Source organism: Lichenostomus cassidix, chromosome 25, assembly GCF_008360975.1.
Source record: "Lichenostomus cassidix isolate B80296 chromosome 25, HeHo_3.0, whole genome shotgun sequence".
NCBI lineage: Eukaryota > Metazoa > Chordata > Aves > Passeriformes > Meliphagidae > Lichenostomus > Lichenostomus cassidix.
In genome coordinates, this window is record NC_139505.1 from 3,598,549 (window position 1) to 3,615,695 (window position 17,147).

Below are 17,147 nucleotides of genomic sequence, written 5' to 3' on the forward strand. Positions count from 1 at the left end.
TCCCAAAAATCCCAGGTTTGAGATGCCAAAAATCCCAACTCTGAGATCCCAAAAATCCCAGGTCAGGAGGGCTGAGATCCCAAAAATCGCTGGTCTGAGATCCTAAAATCCCAAGTTTGAGTCCCCAAAAATCCCAGTTCAGGGTGGCACTGGAGTGGCCAAGGTGGCACTGAGGTGGCAATGAGGTAGCCAGGGTGGCACTGGAGGTGGCACTGGGGTAGCCAAGGTGGCAGTGAGGTGGCCCAGGTGGTGGCCAGGGTGGCACTGAGGTGGTCAGGGTGGCATTGAGGTGGCCCAGGAGGTGGCATTGAGGTGGCAATGAGGTAGCCAGGGTGGCACTGAGATGGCCAAGGTGGCACTGGAGGTGGCAGTGAGGTGGCCAGGGTGGCACTGAGATGGCCAAGATGGCACTGGAGGTGGCAGTGAGGTAGCCAAGGTGGCAATGAGGTAGCAGTGAGGTGGCCAGGGTGGCACTGAGATGGCCAAGATGGCACTGGAGGTGGCAGTGAGGTAGCCAAGGTGGCAATGAGGTAGCAGTGAGGTGGCCAGGGTGGCACTGAGATGGCCAAGATGGCACTGGGGGTGGCCAAGGTGGCACTGAGGTGGCACTGAGGTGGCCATGGTGGCGCTGAGGTGGCCCAGGAGGTGGCCAGGGTGGCCCAGGGGGTGGCCCAGGAGGTGGCCAGGGTGGCAGTGAGGTGGCCAAGGTGGCAGCTGGCGCTGGCCCTGGCTCTGCCCACGGCCCCAGCGGCAGCCCTGCGGCACAGCGAGCGCCAGGCAGCGAGGGGACAGCGGCTGCTGCCGCCAGGAAAGGTCAGCCTGGAACGTCCCAAAATGTCCCAAAAATTCTGAGTTTGAGATCCCAAAATACCCCAAAAATCCCAACTCTGAGATCCCAAAATATCCCAAAAATCCCAACTATGGGATCCCAAAATATCCCAAAAATCCCGGCTCTGAGATCCCAAAGTATCCCAAAAATCCCAACTATGGGATCCCAAAATATCCCAACTATGAGATCCCAAAATATCCCAAAAATCCCAACTGTGAGATCCCAAAATATCCCAAAAATCCCGACTCTGAGATCCCAAAATATCCCGAAAATCCCAACTGTGAGATCCCAAAATATCCCAAAAATCCCAACTCTGAGATCCCAAAATATCCCAAAAATCCCAACTATGAGATCCCAAAATATCCCAAAAATCCCAACTGTGAGATCCCAAAATATCCCAAAAATCCCAACTGTGAGATCCCAAAATATCCCAAAAATCCCAACTATGAGATCCCAAAATATCCCAAAAATCCCAACTGTGAGATCCCAAAATATCCCAAAAATCCAAACTATGAGATCCCAAAATATCCCAAAAATCCCAACTCTGAGATCCCAAAATATCCCAAAAATCCCAACTATGAGATCCCAAAATATCCCAAAAATCCCGACTCTGAGATCCCAAAAATCCCAGTTCAGGGGGGCTGTTGATCCCAAAAATCCCAACTCTGAGATCCCAACAATCTCAACTCTGAGATCTCAAAAATCTCACGTCTGAGATGCCAAAATCCCAACTCTGAGATGTTAAAAATCCCAGCTCTGAGACTCCAAAAATCCCAGGTCAGAGGGGTTAAAATCCCAAAAATCCCAACTCTGAGACCCCAAAGGCTGTGGCCAGGCAAGGTCAGCCTGGGCTGCCAAGGGTTAAATCCCAAAATATCCTGAAATATCCTGGGGCATGAGGGGTTAAAATCCCAAAAATTCTGGTTCCAGAGCGGTTAAAATCCCAAAAATCCTGGTTCCAGAGGGGTTAAAATCCCAAAAATCCCAGGGCTGAGACTCCAAAACTCCCACTTCGGGGGGTTGAGATCCCAAGAATCCTGGTTCCAGAGGGGTTAAAATCCCAAAAATCATGGTTTCAGAGGGTTCAGACGCTCTGAGATCCCAAAAATCCCAGGGCTGAGATTCCAAAAATCCCAACTCTGAGATCCCAAAAATCCTGGGGCTGAGATACCAAAAATTCCAAGGGTGAGATCCCAAAAATCCTAGGTCAGGAGGGCTGAGATCCCAAAAATCTCAAGTCTGAAATCCCAAATTTCCAACTCTGACATCCCAAAAATCCCAACTCTGAGATCCCAAAAATCCCAACTCTGAGATTCCAAAAACTGTGAGTCTGAGATCCCAAAATCTCTGAGTCTGAGACTCCAAAAATCCCAACTCTGAGATCCCAAAACTGCTGGGGTTGAGATCCCAAAAATCTCAACTCTGAAATCCCAAAAATCGCAGGTCTGAGATCCCAAAAATTCCAGTTCAGGGGGGCTGTGGGTCCCAAAAATTCCAGGGCTGACATCCCAAAAATCTCAAGTCTCAGATCCCAAAAATCCTAAGTCTGAGATCCCCAAAATCCTGGGGTTGAGATCCCAAAAATCTCACATCTGGGACCCCAAAAATCCCAACTCTGAGATCCCAAAAATCCAAGTTCCAGAGGAAATCCTGGAATTTCGGTTAAAACAAGAAAACCTTGGTAGTTTTGTGATTGATTTTATATTAAAAAATCCCAGAATTTTGGTTAAAATGGGAAAAAAATTCGGGATAACTTCTGGGATTTCCTGCTAATTCCCTGTTTTTCCCTCTGCAGTGAGCTCCTCTCCCATTCCCAACCTGGAATTCCAGGACGGAGGCAGGAAGGTTTGCCCGAGGTGTGACGCTCAGTTCCGAGTCATCGAGGCGCTGCGCGGACACATGTGTGTAAGTGAGACCAAAAAATCCCAAAATCCCGAAATTCCATGGTTTATAGGGAAACCCTGCAGGGACACATGTGTGTAAGTGAGACCAGAATTCCCAAAATTCCCAAAATTCCTGAAATTCCATGGTTTATAGGGAAATCATGAGCGGACACATGTGTGTAAGTGAGACCAGAAATTCCCAAAAAATCCCAAAATTCCATGGAAAATTTCATGGAAAATTTGGTGATTTTTAGGGCAATTCCGCAGGGAACACGTCTGGAATTAATTACCAAATTCCATGGGGAATTCTGAGATTTTTAGGGAAATCCTGCAGGGACACATGTGTGTAAGTGAGACCAGAAATCCCAAAAAATCCCAAAATTCCCAAAATTCCATGGTTAAAGGGAAATCCTGCAGGGACACATGTGTGTAAGTGAGACCAGAAATCCCAAAAAATCCCAAAAATTCCCAAAATTCCTGAAATTCCATGGTTTTTAGGGAAATCCTGCAGGGACACATGTGTGTAAGTGAGACCAGAATTCCCAAAAATCCCAAAAATTCCCAAAATTCCATGGTTTGTAGGGAAATCCTGCAGGGACACATGTGTGTAAGTGAGACCAAAAATCCCAAAATTCCCAAAATTCCATGATTTTTAAGGAAATCCTTCAGGGAACACATCTGGAATTAATTCCCAAATTCCATGGGGAATTCTATGGAAAATTCCATGGTTTTTAAGGAAATCCTGCAGGGAACACACGTCTGGAATTTGTTCCCAAATTGGGAATTCTATGGGAAATTCCATAGAAAATTTGGTGATTTTTAGGGCAATTCCGCAGGGAACACGTCTGGAATTAATTCTCAAATTCCATGGGGAATTCTGTGGAAAATTCTGTGATTTTTAGGGAAATCCTGCAGGGAGACGTGTGTAAGTGAGACCAGAAATTCCCCAAAATTCCCAAAATTCCCAAAATTCCATGGTTTTTAGGGAAATCCTGCAGGGAACACATGTCTGGAGTTAATTCCCAAATTCCATGGAAAATTCCTTGGGAAATTCTATGGGAATTTCATGATTTTTAGGGAAATCCTGCAGGGAGACATGTGTGTAAGTGAGCCCAGAATTCCCAAAAAATCCCCAAAATCCCAAAATTCCATGGGTTTTAGGGCAATCCTGCAGGGACACGTGTGTAAGTGAGCACAGAAATCCCAAAAAATCCCAAAATTCCATGGAAAATTTCATGGAAAATTCGGTGATTTTTAGGGCAATTCTGCAGGGAACACGTCTGGAATTAATTACCAAATTCCATGGGGAATTCTATGGGAAATTCCATGGTTTTTAGGGAAATCCTGCAAGGAGACATGTGTGTAAGTGAGCCCAGAATTCCCAAAAAATCCCAAAATTCCATGGTTTATAGGGAAATCCTGCAGGGAACACATCTGGAATTAATTCCCAAATTCCATGGGGAATTCCATGATTTTTAGGGAAATCCTGCAGGGAACACATCTGGAATTAATTCCCAAATTCCATGGGAAATTCCATGGAAAATTTCATGGAAAATTCCATCATTTCTAGGGAAATCCTGCAGGGATTACACATGTGTAAGTGAGCCCAAAAATCCTAAAATTCCCAAAATTCCATGATTTTTAAGGAAATCCTTCAGGGAACACACGTCTGGAATTTGTTCCCAAATTAGGAATTCTATAGGAAATTCCTTGGGAAATTCCATGATTTTTAGGGAAATCCTGCAGGGAACAGGTGTGTAAATTATTCCCAAATTTGGAATTCCACACCCAGTTTAATGTCTCAATTAATTAATTCCAGACTCAGTTTAATGAGTGGGGATTAATTAATTCCAGCCCCAGATTAATGCCTGTAAATTAATTAATTCCAGACCAGTTTAATGAGTGGAGATTAATTAATTCCAGCCCCAGTTTAATGTCTCAATTAATTATTCCAGACCCTGTTTAATGAGTGGGGATTAATTCATTCCAGACCAGTTTAATGAGTGGAGATTAATTAATTCCAGACCAGTTTAATGAGTGGAGATTAATTAATTCCAGACCAGTTTAATATCTGTAAATTAATTAATTCTAGATCCAGTTTAATGAGTGGAGATTAATTCCAGACTCAGTTTAATGCCTGTAAACTAATTAATTCCAGACCCAGTTTAACATCTCAGTTAATTAATTCCAGACCCAGTTTAATGTCTGTAAATTAATTATTTCTAGATCCAATTTAGTGTGGATGGATTAATTCCAGACCCAGTTTAATGCCTGTAAATTAATTAATTCCAGACTCAGTTTAATGAGTGGAGATTAATTAATTCCAGCCCCAGTTTAATGCCTGTAAATTAATTAATTCCAGCCCCAGTTTAATGCCTGTAAATTAATTATTTCCAGCCCCAGTTTAATGCCTGCAAAGTAATTAATTCCAGACCAGTTTAATGAGGGGGGATTTATTCCAGACTCAGTTTAGCCTGTAAATTAATTAATTCCAGCCTCAGTTTAATGAGAGGAGATTAATTCCAGACCAGTTTAATGTCTGTAAATTAATTAATTCTAGATCCAGTTTAATGAGTGGAGATTAATTAATTCCAGCCCCAGTTTAATGCTTGTAAAGTAATTAATTCCAGCCCCAGTTTAATGAGTGGGGATTAATTATTTCTAGCCCCAGTTTAATGCCTGTAAAGTAATTAATTCCAGCCCCAGTTTAATGAGTGGAGATTAATTCCAGACTCTGTTTAATGACTGTAAATTAATTAATTCTAGATCCAGTTTAATGAGTGGCAATTAATCCCAGCCCCAGTTTAACATCTCAATGAACTAATTCCATCCCCAGTTTCACATCCCAATTAATTAATCCCATCCCCACTTTAACATCCCAATTAACAATCCCAACCCCAGTTTAACATCCCAATTAATTAATCCCATCCCCAGTTTAACACCCCAATTAACAATCCCATCCCAATTAATTAATCCCACCCCACTTTACCATCCCAATTAATAATTCCAACCCCACTTTTAACATTCCAATTAATTAATCCCAACCCCACTTTAATGCCTATAAATGAATTAATTCCATCCCCAGTTTAACATCCAAATTAATTAATTCCAACCCCAATTACCAATTCCATCCCCAATTTTCCATCCCAATTAATTAATCCCAACCCCAATTAACAATCCCATCCCCACTTCAACATCCCAATGAATTAATTCCATCCCCAGTTTAATTCCTGTAAATTAATTAATCCCATCCCCACTTTAACATCTCGATTAATTAATTAGCGACCCCCCAGTTTAATGTGTCAATTAATTAATCCCATCCCCACTTTAACATCCCAATTAATTAATTCCATCTCCAATTTTCCATCCCAATTAATTAATCCCAACCCCAATTAACAATCCCACCCTCACTTTAACATCCCAATTAATTAATTCCAACCCCAATTAACAATCCCACCCTCACTTTAACACCCCAATTAATAATCCCAGCCCCAGATTAACATCTCAATTACCAATTCCATCCCCAGTTTAACATCTCAATTAACTAATTCCATCCCCAATTTAACACACCAATTATTTAATACCATTCCCACTTTGACATCTCAATTAATTAATCCCAACCCCAGTTTAATGCCTGTAAATGAATTAATTCCATCCCCACTTAAACATCCCAATTAATTAATTCCAACCCCAATTAATTAATCCCATCCCCAGTTAAACATCCCAATTAATTAATCCCATCCCCACTTTACCATCTCAATTAATTAATCCCATCCCCACTTTAACACCCTAATTACCAATCCCATCCCCACTTTACCATCCCAATTAATAAATTCCATCCCCAGTTTAATGCCTGTAAATGAATTAATTCCATCCCCACTTTACCATCCCAATGAATTAATCCCAACCCCAATTACCAATCCCATCCCCACTTTAACATCCCAATTAATTAAACCCATCCCCAGTTTAACATCCCAGTTAATTGATTCCACCCCCAGTTTACCATCTCAGTTAACAATTCAATCCCCAATTAATTAATCCCAATTAATTAATTCCAACCCCAATTACCAATCCCATCCCCAGTTTAACATCCCAATTAATTAATCCCAGCCCCAGTTTAACACCCCAATTAATTAATCCCATCCCCAGTTTAAACCCCCAATTACCAATCCCATCCCCACTTTAATATCCCAACTAATTAATTCCATCCCCAGTTTAACATCTCAATTAATTAATCCAAACCCACTTTAACATCCCAATTAATTAATCCCATTCCCAGTTTAACATCCCAATTAATCAATTCCAGCCCCAGTTTAACATCTCAATTAATAATCCCAGCCCCATTTTAACATCCCAATTAATTCCATTCCCACTTTAACACTGCAATTAATTAATCCCATTCCCAGTTTAACATGCCAATTAATCAATTCCATCCCCAGTTTAACATCTCAATTAACAATCCCATCCCCTGTTTAACATCTCAATTAACAATACCATCCCCTGTTTAACATCCCAATTAATTAATTAATCCCACCCCACTTTAACCCCCCAATTACCAATCCCATCCCCACTTTACCATCCCAATTAATTAATCCCAACCCCAATTACCAACCCCACCCCCCGTTCCCCACCCCAATCAATGAATTAATTACCCATTAACCCTTCCCTCCCCGTTGCAGTACTGCTGCCCGGAGCTGGTGGAATTCCTGAAGAAACGCAAATCCCTGGATTCCGACGCCGCCCCTCCCCCCGCCAAAGCCCCCTCCCCCTGCCCGCCCCAGGCCACGCCCACCCCGGCCACGCCCACCCCGGCCACGCCCACCCTGTGCCCCGCCCCCTGCCCCGCCCCGCCCCGCGGCACACCTGAGGCAGGTGAGGGCGTGGCTGACCCCGCCCAGGCCAAGCTGATCATGCTGGTGGATGAGTTCTACTACGGGCGGGACGGCGGCAAGGGCGTGGCAGTGCCAGGCTGTCCCCGAGTGCCAACGTCATTCCGGTGTCCCCACTGCACCAAGCGCCTCAAGAACAACATCAGGTGAGTGACAAACTGGGAACAATCCCAAAAATAACCTGGGAATGGGATGGGAAAGGGTTAATGGGGGTGGCAGTGCCAGGCTGTCCCCGAGTGCCAACCTCCTTCCGCTGTCCTCACTGCACCAAGCGCCTCAAGAACAACATCAGGTGAGCATTGAGCCCAAAAAATCCCCGAAAATAACCTGGGAATGGTGTGGGAAAGGGTTAATGGGGGCAAGGGGGTGGCAGTGCCAGGCTGTCCCCGAGTGCCAACGTCGTTCAGGTGTCCTCACTGCACCAAGCGCCTCAAGAACAACATCAGGTGAGCATTGAGCCCAAAAAATCCCCAAAAATATCCTGGGAATGGTGTGGGAAAGGGTTAATGGGGGCAAGGGGGTGGCAGTGCCAGGCTGTCCCCGAGTGCCAACGTCATTCCGGTGTCCTCACTGCACCAAGCGCCTCAAGAACAACATCAGGTGAGTGACAGTATGGGATTTATCTGGGAATTATATGGGAATAATCTATGGATAACCTGGGAGTGATGAAAGGGTTAATGGGGGTGGCAGTGCCAGGCTGTCCCCGAGTGCCAACGTCATTCCGGTGTCCCCACTGCACCAAGCGCCTCAAGAACAACATCAGGTGAGTGACAAACTGGGAACAATCCCAAAAATATCCTGGGAATGGGATGGGATAACCTGGGAATGGTGTGAGAAAGGGTTAATGGGGGTGGCAGTGCCAGGCTGTCCCCGAGTGCCAACCTCCTTCAGGTGTCCCCACTGCACCAAGCGCCTCAAGAACAACATCAGGTCAGTGACAGTCCCAAAAAAATCCCCAAAAACATCTGGGAACGGGATGGGATAACCTGGGAATGGTGTGAGAAAGGGTTAATGGGGGTGGCAGTGCCAGGCTGTCCCCGAGTGCCAACCTCCTTCAGGTGTCCCCACTGCACCAAGCGCCTCAAGAACAACATCAGGTGAGTGACAGTCCCAAAAAATCCCAAAAAATAACCTGGGAATGGTGTGGGAAAGGGTTAATGGGGGTGGCAGTGCCAGGCTGTCCCCGAGTGCCAACCTCCTTCAGGTGTCCTCACTGCACCAAGCGCCTCAAGAACAACATCAGGTGAGTGACAGTCCCAAAAAACCTGGGAATAATCCATGGATAACCTGGGAATAACCTGGGAATGGGATGGGGTTGATGGGAGTGATGGCAGTGATGAAAGGGTTAATGGGGACACAGGGGGTGGCAGTGCCAGGCTGTCCCCGAGTGCCAACCTCCTTCAGGTGTCCCCACTGCACCAAGCGCCTCAAGAACAACATCAGGTGAGCGACAGTCCCAAAAAAACCCCAAAAAAAACCCGGGAATGGGGCTGGGATAACCTGGGAATGACCTGGGAGTGATGAAAGGGTTAATGGGGGTGGCAGTGCCAGGCTGTCCCCGAGTGCCAACGTCGTTCAGGTGTCCCCACTGCACCAAGCGCCTCAAGAACAACATCAGGTGAGTGACAGTATGGGATTTATCTGGGAATTATATGGGAATAATCTATGGATAACCTGGGAATGGGATGGGAGTGATGAAAGGGTTAATGGGGGTGGCAGTGCCAGGCTGTCCCCGAGTGCCAACCTCCTTCCGCTGTCCCCACTGCACCAAGCGCCTCAAGAGCAACATCAGGTCAGTGACAATCCCAAAAAATCCCCAAAAAATCTGGGAATAATCCATGGATAACCTGGGAATGACCTGGGAGTGATGAAAGGGTTAATGGGGACACAGGGGGTGGCAGTGCCAGGCTGTCCCCGAGTGCCAACCTCCTTCCAGCGAGGAATTCTCCAGAAATAACCCCAAAAATACCCCAGGAATACCAGGTGTGTCCCAAAAATACACCAGGAATGAGCTGGGAATGTGTGGAGTGTGGATTTTCTCAGTGTGAGAATCTGAATTCCTCAAAAATAACCTCAAAAATGTGAATTTTCCCAGGAGGAGAATCCAAATTCTCCAAAAATAACCCCAAAAATTCAACAGAAATGACCTGGGAATGACCTGGGAATGACCCAGGAATACAGAAATTGGAGATTTTCTCAGGATGAGAATCTGAATTCTCCACAAATAATCCCAAAAATGTGAATTTTCTCAGGATGAGAATCTGAATTCTCCAAAAATAACCCCAAAAACACACCAGGAATGAGCTGGGAATGTGTGGAGTGAGGATTTTCTGAGTGTGAGAATCTGAATTCTTCACAAATAACCCCAAAAATGTGAATTTTCCTAGCACAAAAATCCAAATTCTCCAAAAATAACCCCAAAAATGTGAATTTTCTCAGGATGAGAATCCAAATTCTCCAAAAATAACCCTAAAAATTCAACAGAAATGACCTGGGAATGACCTGGGAATGACCCAGAAATACAGAAATTGTAGATTTTCTCAGGATGAGAATCTGAATTCTCCACAAATAAATCCAAAAATGTGAATTTTCTCAGGATGAGAATCTGAATTCTCCAAAAATAACCCCAAAAATACACCAGGAATGAGCTGGGAATGTGTGAACTGAATTTTCTCAGGTTGAGAATCTGAATTCTCCAAAAACAACCCCAAAAATGTGAATTTTCCCAGCATGAGAATCCAAATTCTCAAAAAAAACCCCCAAAAATTCACCAGAAATAGCCTGAAAATGACCTGGAAATGAGCCAGAAATACAGGAATTGTAGACTTTTTCCAGGATGAGAATCTAAATTCTCCTAAAATAACCCCAAAAATGTGAATTTTCCCTGGATGAGAATCCAAATTCCTCAAAAATAATCCCAAAAATTCACCAGAAATGACCTGAAAGTGACCTGGAAATGACCTGGAAACTACCCAGAATTGTAGATTTTCCCAGGATGAGAATCTGAATTCTCCACAAATAATCCCAAAATGTGAATTTTCTCAGGATGAGAATTGAAATTCTCCAAAAATAACCCCAAAAACACACCAGGAATGAGCTGGGAATGTGTGGAGTGAGGATTTTCCCAGGATGAGAATCTGAATTCTCCAGAAATAACCCCAAAAATGTGAATTTTCTCAGGATGAGAATCCAAATTCTCCACAAATAACCCCAAAAATAACCTGAAAATGACCCAGCAACATGGGAATTTCAGCTTTTTTCAGGATTTACCTCCGAAATCCCCTGAATTTTGGGAATTTCCCGGCAGGTTCATGAACCACATGAAGCACCACGTGGAGCTGGAGCAGCATGAGAATCCAAATTCTCCACAAATAACCCCAAAAAATACCCCAAAAATTCACCAGAAATTACCTGGGAAAAATTTTCCCAGCATGAGAATCCAAATTCTCCAAAAACAACCTCAAAAATGTGAATTTTCCCTGGATGAAAATCCAAATTCTCCAGAAAAAACCCCAAAAATTCACCAAAAATTCACAAAAAATGACCCAAAAACGACCCAGAAACATGGGAATTCTCGTTTTTCCCAGGATTTGCCTCAGAAATCCCATGAAATTTTGGGAATTCTCTCCCCCCTGCAGGTTCATGAACCCCAAAAATGTGAATTTTCCCAGGATAAAAATCTCAATTCTCGACAAATAACCCCAAAAATTCCCCAAAAATTCACAAAAAATGACCTGAAAAAAAAGGAATTTCAGTTTTTCCCAGGATTTGACTCCAAAATCCCCTGAATTTTGGGAATTTCCCGGCAGGTTCATGAACCACATGAAGCACCACGTGGAGCTGGAGCAGCATGAGAATCCAAATTCTCCACAAATAACCCAAAAAATATCCCAAAAAATTCACCCAAAATGACCTAGGAACACAGGAATTTCTGTTTTTCCCAGCATGAGAATCTGAATTCTCTAAAAACAACTCCAAAAAAGTGAATTTTCCCAGCATGAGAATCCAAATTCTCTGGGAAAAAACCCCAAAAATTCACCAAAAAGTCACAAAAAACAACCGAAAAACGACCCAGAAACACAGGAATTCCCATTTTCCCAGGATTTGCCTCCAAAATCCCCTGAATTTTGGGAATTTTCCCGCAGGTTCATGAACCACATGAAGCACCACGTGGAGCTGGAGCAGCATGAGAATCCAAATTCTCCACAAATAACTCCAAAAATATCCCAAAAAATTCACCCAAAATGACCCAGGAACACAGGAATTTCTGTTTTTCCCAGGATGAGAATCCAAATTCTCCACAAAAAAACCCAAAAATACCCCAAAAATTAACCAGAAATTACCTGGGAAAGATTTTCCCAGCGTGAGAATCCAAATTCTCCTAAAACAACCTCAAAAATGTGAATTTTCCCAGCATGAAAATCCAAATTCTCCGGGAAAAAACCCCAAAATTCACCAAAAATTCACAAAAAACAACCCAAAAACGACCCAGAAACACAGGAATTCCCATTTTTCCCAGGTTTTGACTCCAAAATCCCCTGAATTTTGGGAATTTCCCTGCAGGTTCATGAACCACATGAAGCACCACGTGGAGCTGGAGCAGCAGAACGGCGAGGTGGATGTTCACACCATCTGCCAGCACTGCTACAGGACCTTCAGCACTCCCTTCCAGCTCCAGTGCCACCTGGAGAACGTCCACAGCCCCTACGAGTCCTCCAGTAGGAGTTTTGGGGAATTTGGGGATTTTGGGAATTTTTTGGGAATTTTTTTGGGGGGTTTTGGGGATTTTTTTGGGGATTTTTAGCTTAAATTTGGGATTTTTGGGGGATTTTTCTGAATTTTTGGGGATTTATGGGGAATTTTTTAGATTTTTTTGGATTTTGGGAATTTTTGGGGAATTTTTTTGGATTTTTGGGAAATTTTCGGGGAATTTTTGGGGAATTTTTGGGGAATTTTTTGGGATTTTTGGGGAAATTTTGGGAACTTTTTGGGGAATTTTTCGGAATTTTGGGGGATTTTTTGGGGAATTTTTCGGAATTTTTTTGGAATTTTTTGGGAATTTTTCGGAATTTTTAGGGAATTTTTTGGGATTTTTGGGGAATTTTTGAGAATTTTTTGGGGAATTTTTTGGGGGATTTTTGGGGATTTTTTTGGGATTTTTGGGGAATTTTATCAGATTTTTTTCAGAATTTTTTTGGGAATTTTTTGGGGAATTTTTTGGGGGGATTTTTGGGGATTTTTTGGGAATTTTTCAGAATTTTTGGGGAACTGTGGAGATTTTTTTGGGGAATTTTTAGCCCAAATTTGAGATTTTTTTGGAATTTTTCAGAATTTGTGGGAATTTTTGGGGAAATTTTTTGGGGAGTTTTGGGGAATTTTGGGGGATTTTTTTTGGGAATTTTTGGGGAATTTTTAGCCCAAATTTGGGATAATTTTGGGGTGATTTCACCCCAAATCCCATCCAGGTTTCTCCTCTCCACCCTTTCCAGCTCCAGTGCCACCTGGAGAACATCCACAGACCCTAGCAGTGCTCCAGTAGGCATTTCGGGGAATTTGGGGATTTTTGGGGGGAATTTTGGGGAGTTTTGGGGATTTTGTGGGAATGTTTCGCGGTTTTTTGGAATTTTTTTTTTATTTTTGGGGGAATTTTTGGGATTTTTTTTTTAATTTTGGGGAGTTTTGAGGAGTTTTGGGGACTTTTGGAGATTTTTTGGGAATTTTTTAGAATTTTTGGGAATTTTTTGGGAACTTTGGGGAAATTTTTGGGGATTTTTTGGGGAATATTTCTTAATTTTTCAGAATTTTTGGGGATTTTTGGGGTATTTTTTTTATTTTTTGGGGGGATTTTTTGGGAATTTTTTTTTAATTTTTAGCCTAGATTTGGGAATTTTTGGGGAATTTTTGGGGATGTTTTTTGGCTTTTTGGGGAATTTTGGGAATTTTTTGGGAATTTTTAATTTTTGTTTGGGTTTTTTTTAAATTTTGGGGATTTTTTAAGCATTTTTTGGGATTTTTTGGAGAATTTTTTTTTAATTTTTGGGAATTTTGGGGAATTTTTTTGGGATTTATGGGGAATTCTTGGGAATGTTTTGGGAATTTTTAGCCCAACTTCGGGATTTTTTTTGGAATTTCTGTAGGGAGAGTTGTTGTTCCTCTGTCATATCTTTGGTGATTTCATCCCAAATCCCATTCCGGTTATTTTGGGGGATTCTTGGAATTTTTTAGACTTTTTTGGACTTTTTTTTTTTATTTTTTGGGAATTTTTTTGGAATTTTTAGCCTAAATTTGGGAATTTTGGGGGAATTTTTGGGAACATTTGGGGAATTTTTGAGAATTTTTTGGGGATTTTGGGAGAATATTTGGGGGAATTTTGGGGAATTTTTTTGGATTTTTTGAGAATTTTTCGGAATTTTTTTTGAATTTTTGGGAATTTTTTGGGAATTTTTAGCCCAAATTTGGGATAATTTTGGGGTGATTTCACCCCAAATCCCATTCCGGTTTCTCCTCTCCACCCTTTCCAGCTCCAGTGCCACCTGGAGAAAGTCCACAGCCCCTAGCAGTGCTCCAGTAGGAGTTTGGGATTTTGGGAATTTTTTGGGGAGTTTTGGGGAGTTTTTTAGAATTTTTTGGAATTTTTGGGGAGTTTTGGGACTATTTGGGGATTTTGGGGGGATTTTTTGGGTAATTTTTCGGGAATTTTAGGGATTTTTTTGGAATTTTTGGGGAATTTTGGTCCTTTTCCCCTCTCTTTTCTCCCCTTTCTATCCTTTTTTTATCCTCTGTTTTCCCCATTTTTCCCCATTTTCCCCCATTTCTTTCCCCTTTCTTTCTCATTTTCCCCCCTTTTTCCCTTTTCCCTCATTTTTCCCCATTTCTTTCCCCTCTCTTCTCCCCCTTGCCTGCATTTTCCTCCTTTTTCCCTTTCTTTTTCCCATTTTCACCCATTTTTCCCCATTTCTTTCCCCCTTTTTTCCCCTTTTTCCATCTCTTTTTCCTGCTCTTTCTTCTTCTTTTTCCCCTTTTTCCTCTCTTTTTCATCTCTTTTTCCCCACTTTTCCCTCTCTCCCCTTTTCCCCCCATTTTTCCCCATTTCTTTCCCTTCTCTTCTCCCCATTTTTCCCCCTTTTCCCTTTTCTTCCAACTCTTTTTCCATCTCATTTTCCCTTTCTCCCTCTTTTTACTCCTTTTTCCTTCTCTTTCTCCCTCCTTTTTCCCCCATTTCCTTCCTTTTTCCCATTTTTTCCCCTTTTTCCCCTTTTTTCCCCTTTTTTCCCCTTTTTTCCCCTTTTTTCCCCTTTTTTCCCCTTTTTCCCTTTTTTTTCCCATTTCCCCTTTTCCCCCTTTTCTCCCTTTTTCCCCTTTTTTCCCTTTTTTTCTCCCTTTTTTCTCCCTTTTTTCCCCCTTTTTCCCATTTTTTCCCTTATTCCCATTTTTTCCCCTCATTTCCCCTTTTTTCCCCTTTTTCCCTTTTTCCCTCTTCCTTTTTTCCCCTTTTTTCCCTTTTTCCCTTTTTTCCCTTTTTCTCCCCTTTTCTCCCCTTTCTCCCCTTTCTCCCTTTTTCCCTTTTTCCCCTTTTTCCCCCTTTTTCCCTTTTCTCCCCTTTTCTCCCCTTTTTTCCCCTTTTTTCCCTTTCTTTTCACTGTTTCCCCCATTCACCCCCATTTTTGCTCTTTTCCCCTTTTTCCCTTTTTTCCCCTTTTCCTCCCTTTTCCCCTTTCTTTTTCCCTCTCTTTCCCCCCATTTTTCCTCCCATTTTCCCCAATTTTTCCCCCTTTTTTCCCATTTTACCCCCTTTCTCCTCCCATTTTTCCCCATTTTTCCCCATTTTCCCCATTTTTTCCCCATTTTTCCCTATTTTTTCCTACCATTTTTTCCTTTTTTTCCCCATTTTCCCCCTATTTTCCCCCATTTTTCCCCCTTTTTTTCCCCTTTTTTTCCCCTTTCCCACCCCTCCACCTCCTCAATTCCCCCCAAACCCCAACAACTCCCCCAAAACCCCAATAATTTTCCCAAAATCCCGATAATTTTCCCCATTTTCCCCAGCCAAGTGCAAGATCTGTGAGTGGGCGTTCGAGAGCGAGCCGCTCTTCCTGCAGCACATGAAGGACACCCACAAGCCTGGCGAGATGCCCTACGTCTGCCAGGTGAGAGAATTCCTGGGATTTTGGGGTGGAATTCCAGGGAAAAATCAAAAAAAATTCCAGATAGAAAAAATTCCCAGGATTTTGGGACAAAAAATGTGATTTTTGTGTCCAAAATCACTCAAAAATGATTCTGTAAGATGCCCTACGTCTGCCAGGTGAGAGAATTCCTGGGATTTTTGGGATGGAATTCCAGGGAAAAATAAAAAAAAGTTACAGGGGAATTCCAGGAAGAAAAAATTCCTGGGATTTTAGGACAAAAAATGCGATTTTTGTGTCCAGAACCACTCAAAAATGACTCTGTGAGATGCCCTACGTGTGTCAGGTGAGAGAATTCCTGGGATTTTGGGGCTAAAATTCCAGGGAAAAATAAAAAAATTCCAGGTAGAAAAAATTCCCAAGATTTGGCACCAAAAAATGCGATTTTTGGCTCCAAAACCACTCAAAAATGATTCTGGGAGATGCCCTACGTGTGCCAGGTGAGAGAAATCCTGGGATTTTGGGGTGGAATTCCAGGGAAAATACGGAGAATTCCAGGTAGAAAAAACTCCCAGGATTTGGCACCAAAAATTCTGTTTTTTGGGGCCAAAAAATGCAATTTTTGCCTCCAAAATCACTCAAAAATGACTCTGGGAGATGCCCTACGTGTGCCAGGTGAGAGAATTCCCGGGATTTTGGGGTGGAATTCCAGGGAAAATACAGAAAATTCCAGGAGAATTCCAGAAAGAAAAAATTCCCAGGATTTGGCACCAAAAAATGCGATTTTTGTGTCCAAAACCACTCAAAAATGACTCTGTGAGATGCCCTACGTCTGCCAGGTGAGAGAATTCCTGGGATTTTGGGGCTAAAATTCCAGGGAAAATACAGAAAATTCCAGGAGAATTCCAGGAGAAGTTGGAGAAAAAATTTCTAGGATTTAACACCAAAAATCCTGGTTTTCGGGGTCAAAAAATGTGATTTTTGCCTCGAAAACGACTTCAAAAACCTCCAGAATGATTCCCTGAGATGCCCTACGTGTGCCAGGTGAGAGAATTCCTGGGATTTTTGGGATGGAATTCCATGGGAAAAATAAAAAAAAATTATAGGAGAATTCCAGGAGACCTTGGAGAAAAAATTTCCAGGATTTAACACCAAAAATCCTGTTTTTTTGGGCCAAAAAATCTGATTTTTGCATCCAAAACGACTTCAAAAACCTCCAGAATGACTCTGGGAGATTCTCTTCATGTGTCAGGTGAGAATTCCCGGGATTTCAGGATGGAATTCCATGGATTTCATCCCAAATTTTCCCATTTTCCAGGTGTTTCAATCCCATTCATCCCATTCATTGTGATTGTCTCACATCCAGCTGCTGAAATGACCCAAAATCCAGGATTTTTCCCTATTTATCAGGATTTTCCCTCTTCCC

General features: G+C 42.5%; 1 protein-coding gene across 1 annotated transcript in view; it reads left to right on the forward strand.

Moving 5' to 3' along the window:
- POGZ (pogo transposable element derived with ZNF domain) overlaps positions 1–17,147 on the forward strand; it is a 75,858-nt gene that overhangs the window by 33,303 nt on the left and 25,408 nt on the right. The window contains exons 7-11 of the mRNA XM_085082648.1: positions 760–813; positions 2,625–2,734; positions 7,392–7,747; positions 12,165–12,319; positions 15,645–15,745. Of these exons, the coding sequence (XP_084938774.1) occupies positions 760–813; positions 2,625–2,734; positions 7,392–7,747; positions 12,165–12,319; positions 15,645–15,745 (776 nt within the window). The remainder of the gene's footprint in view (positions 1–759; positions 814–2,624; positions 2,735–7,391; positions 7,748–12,164; positions 12,320–15,644; positions 15,746–17,147) is intronic.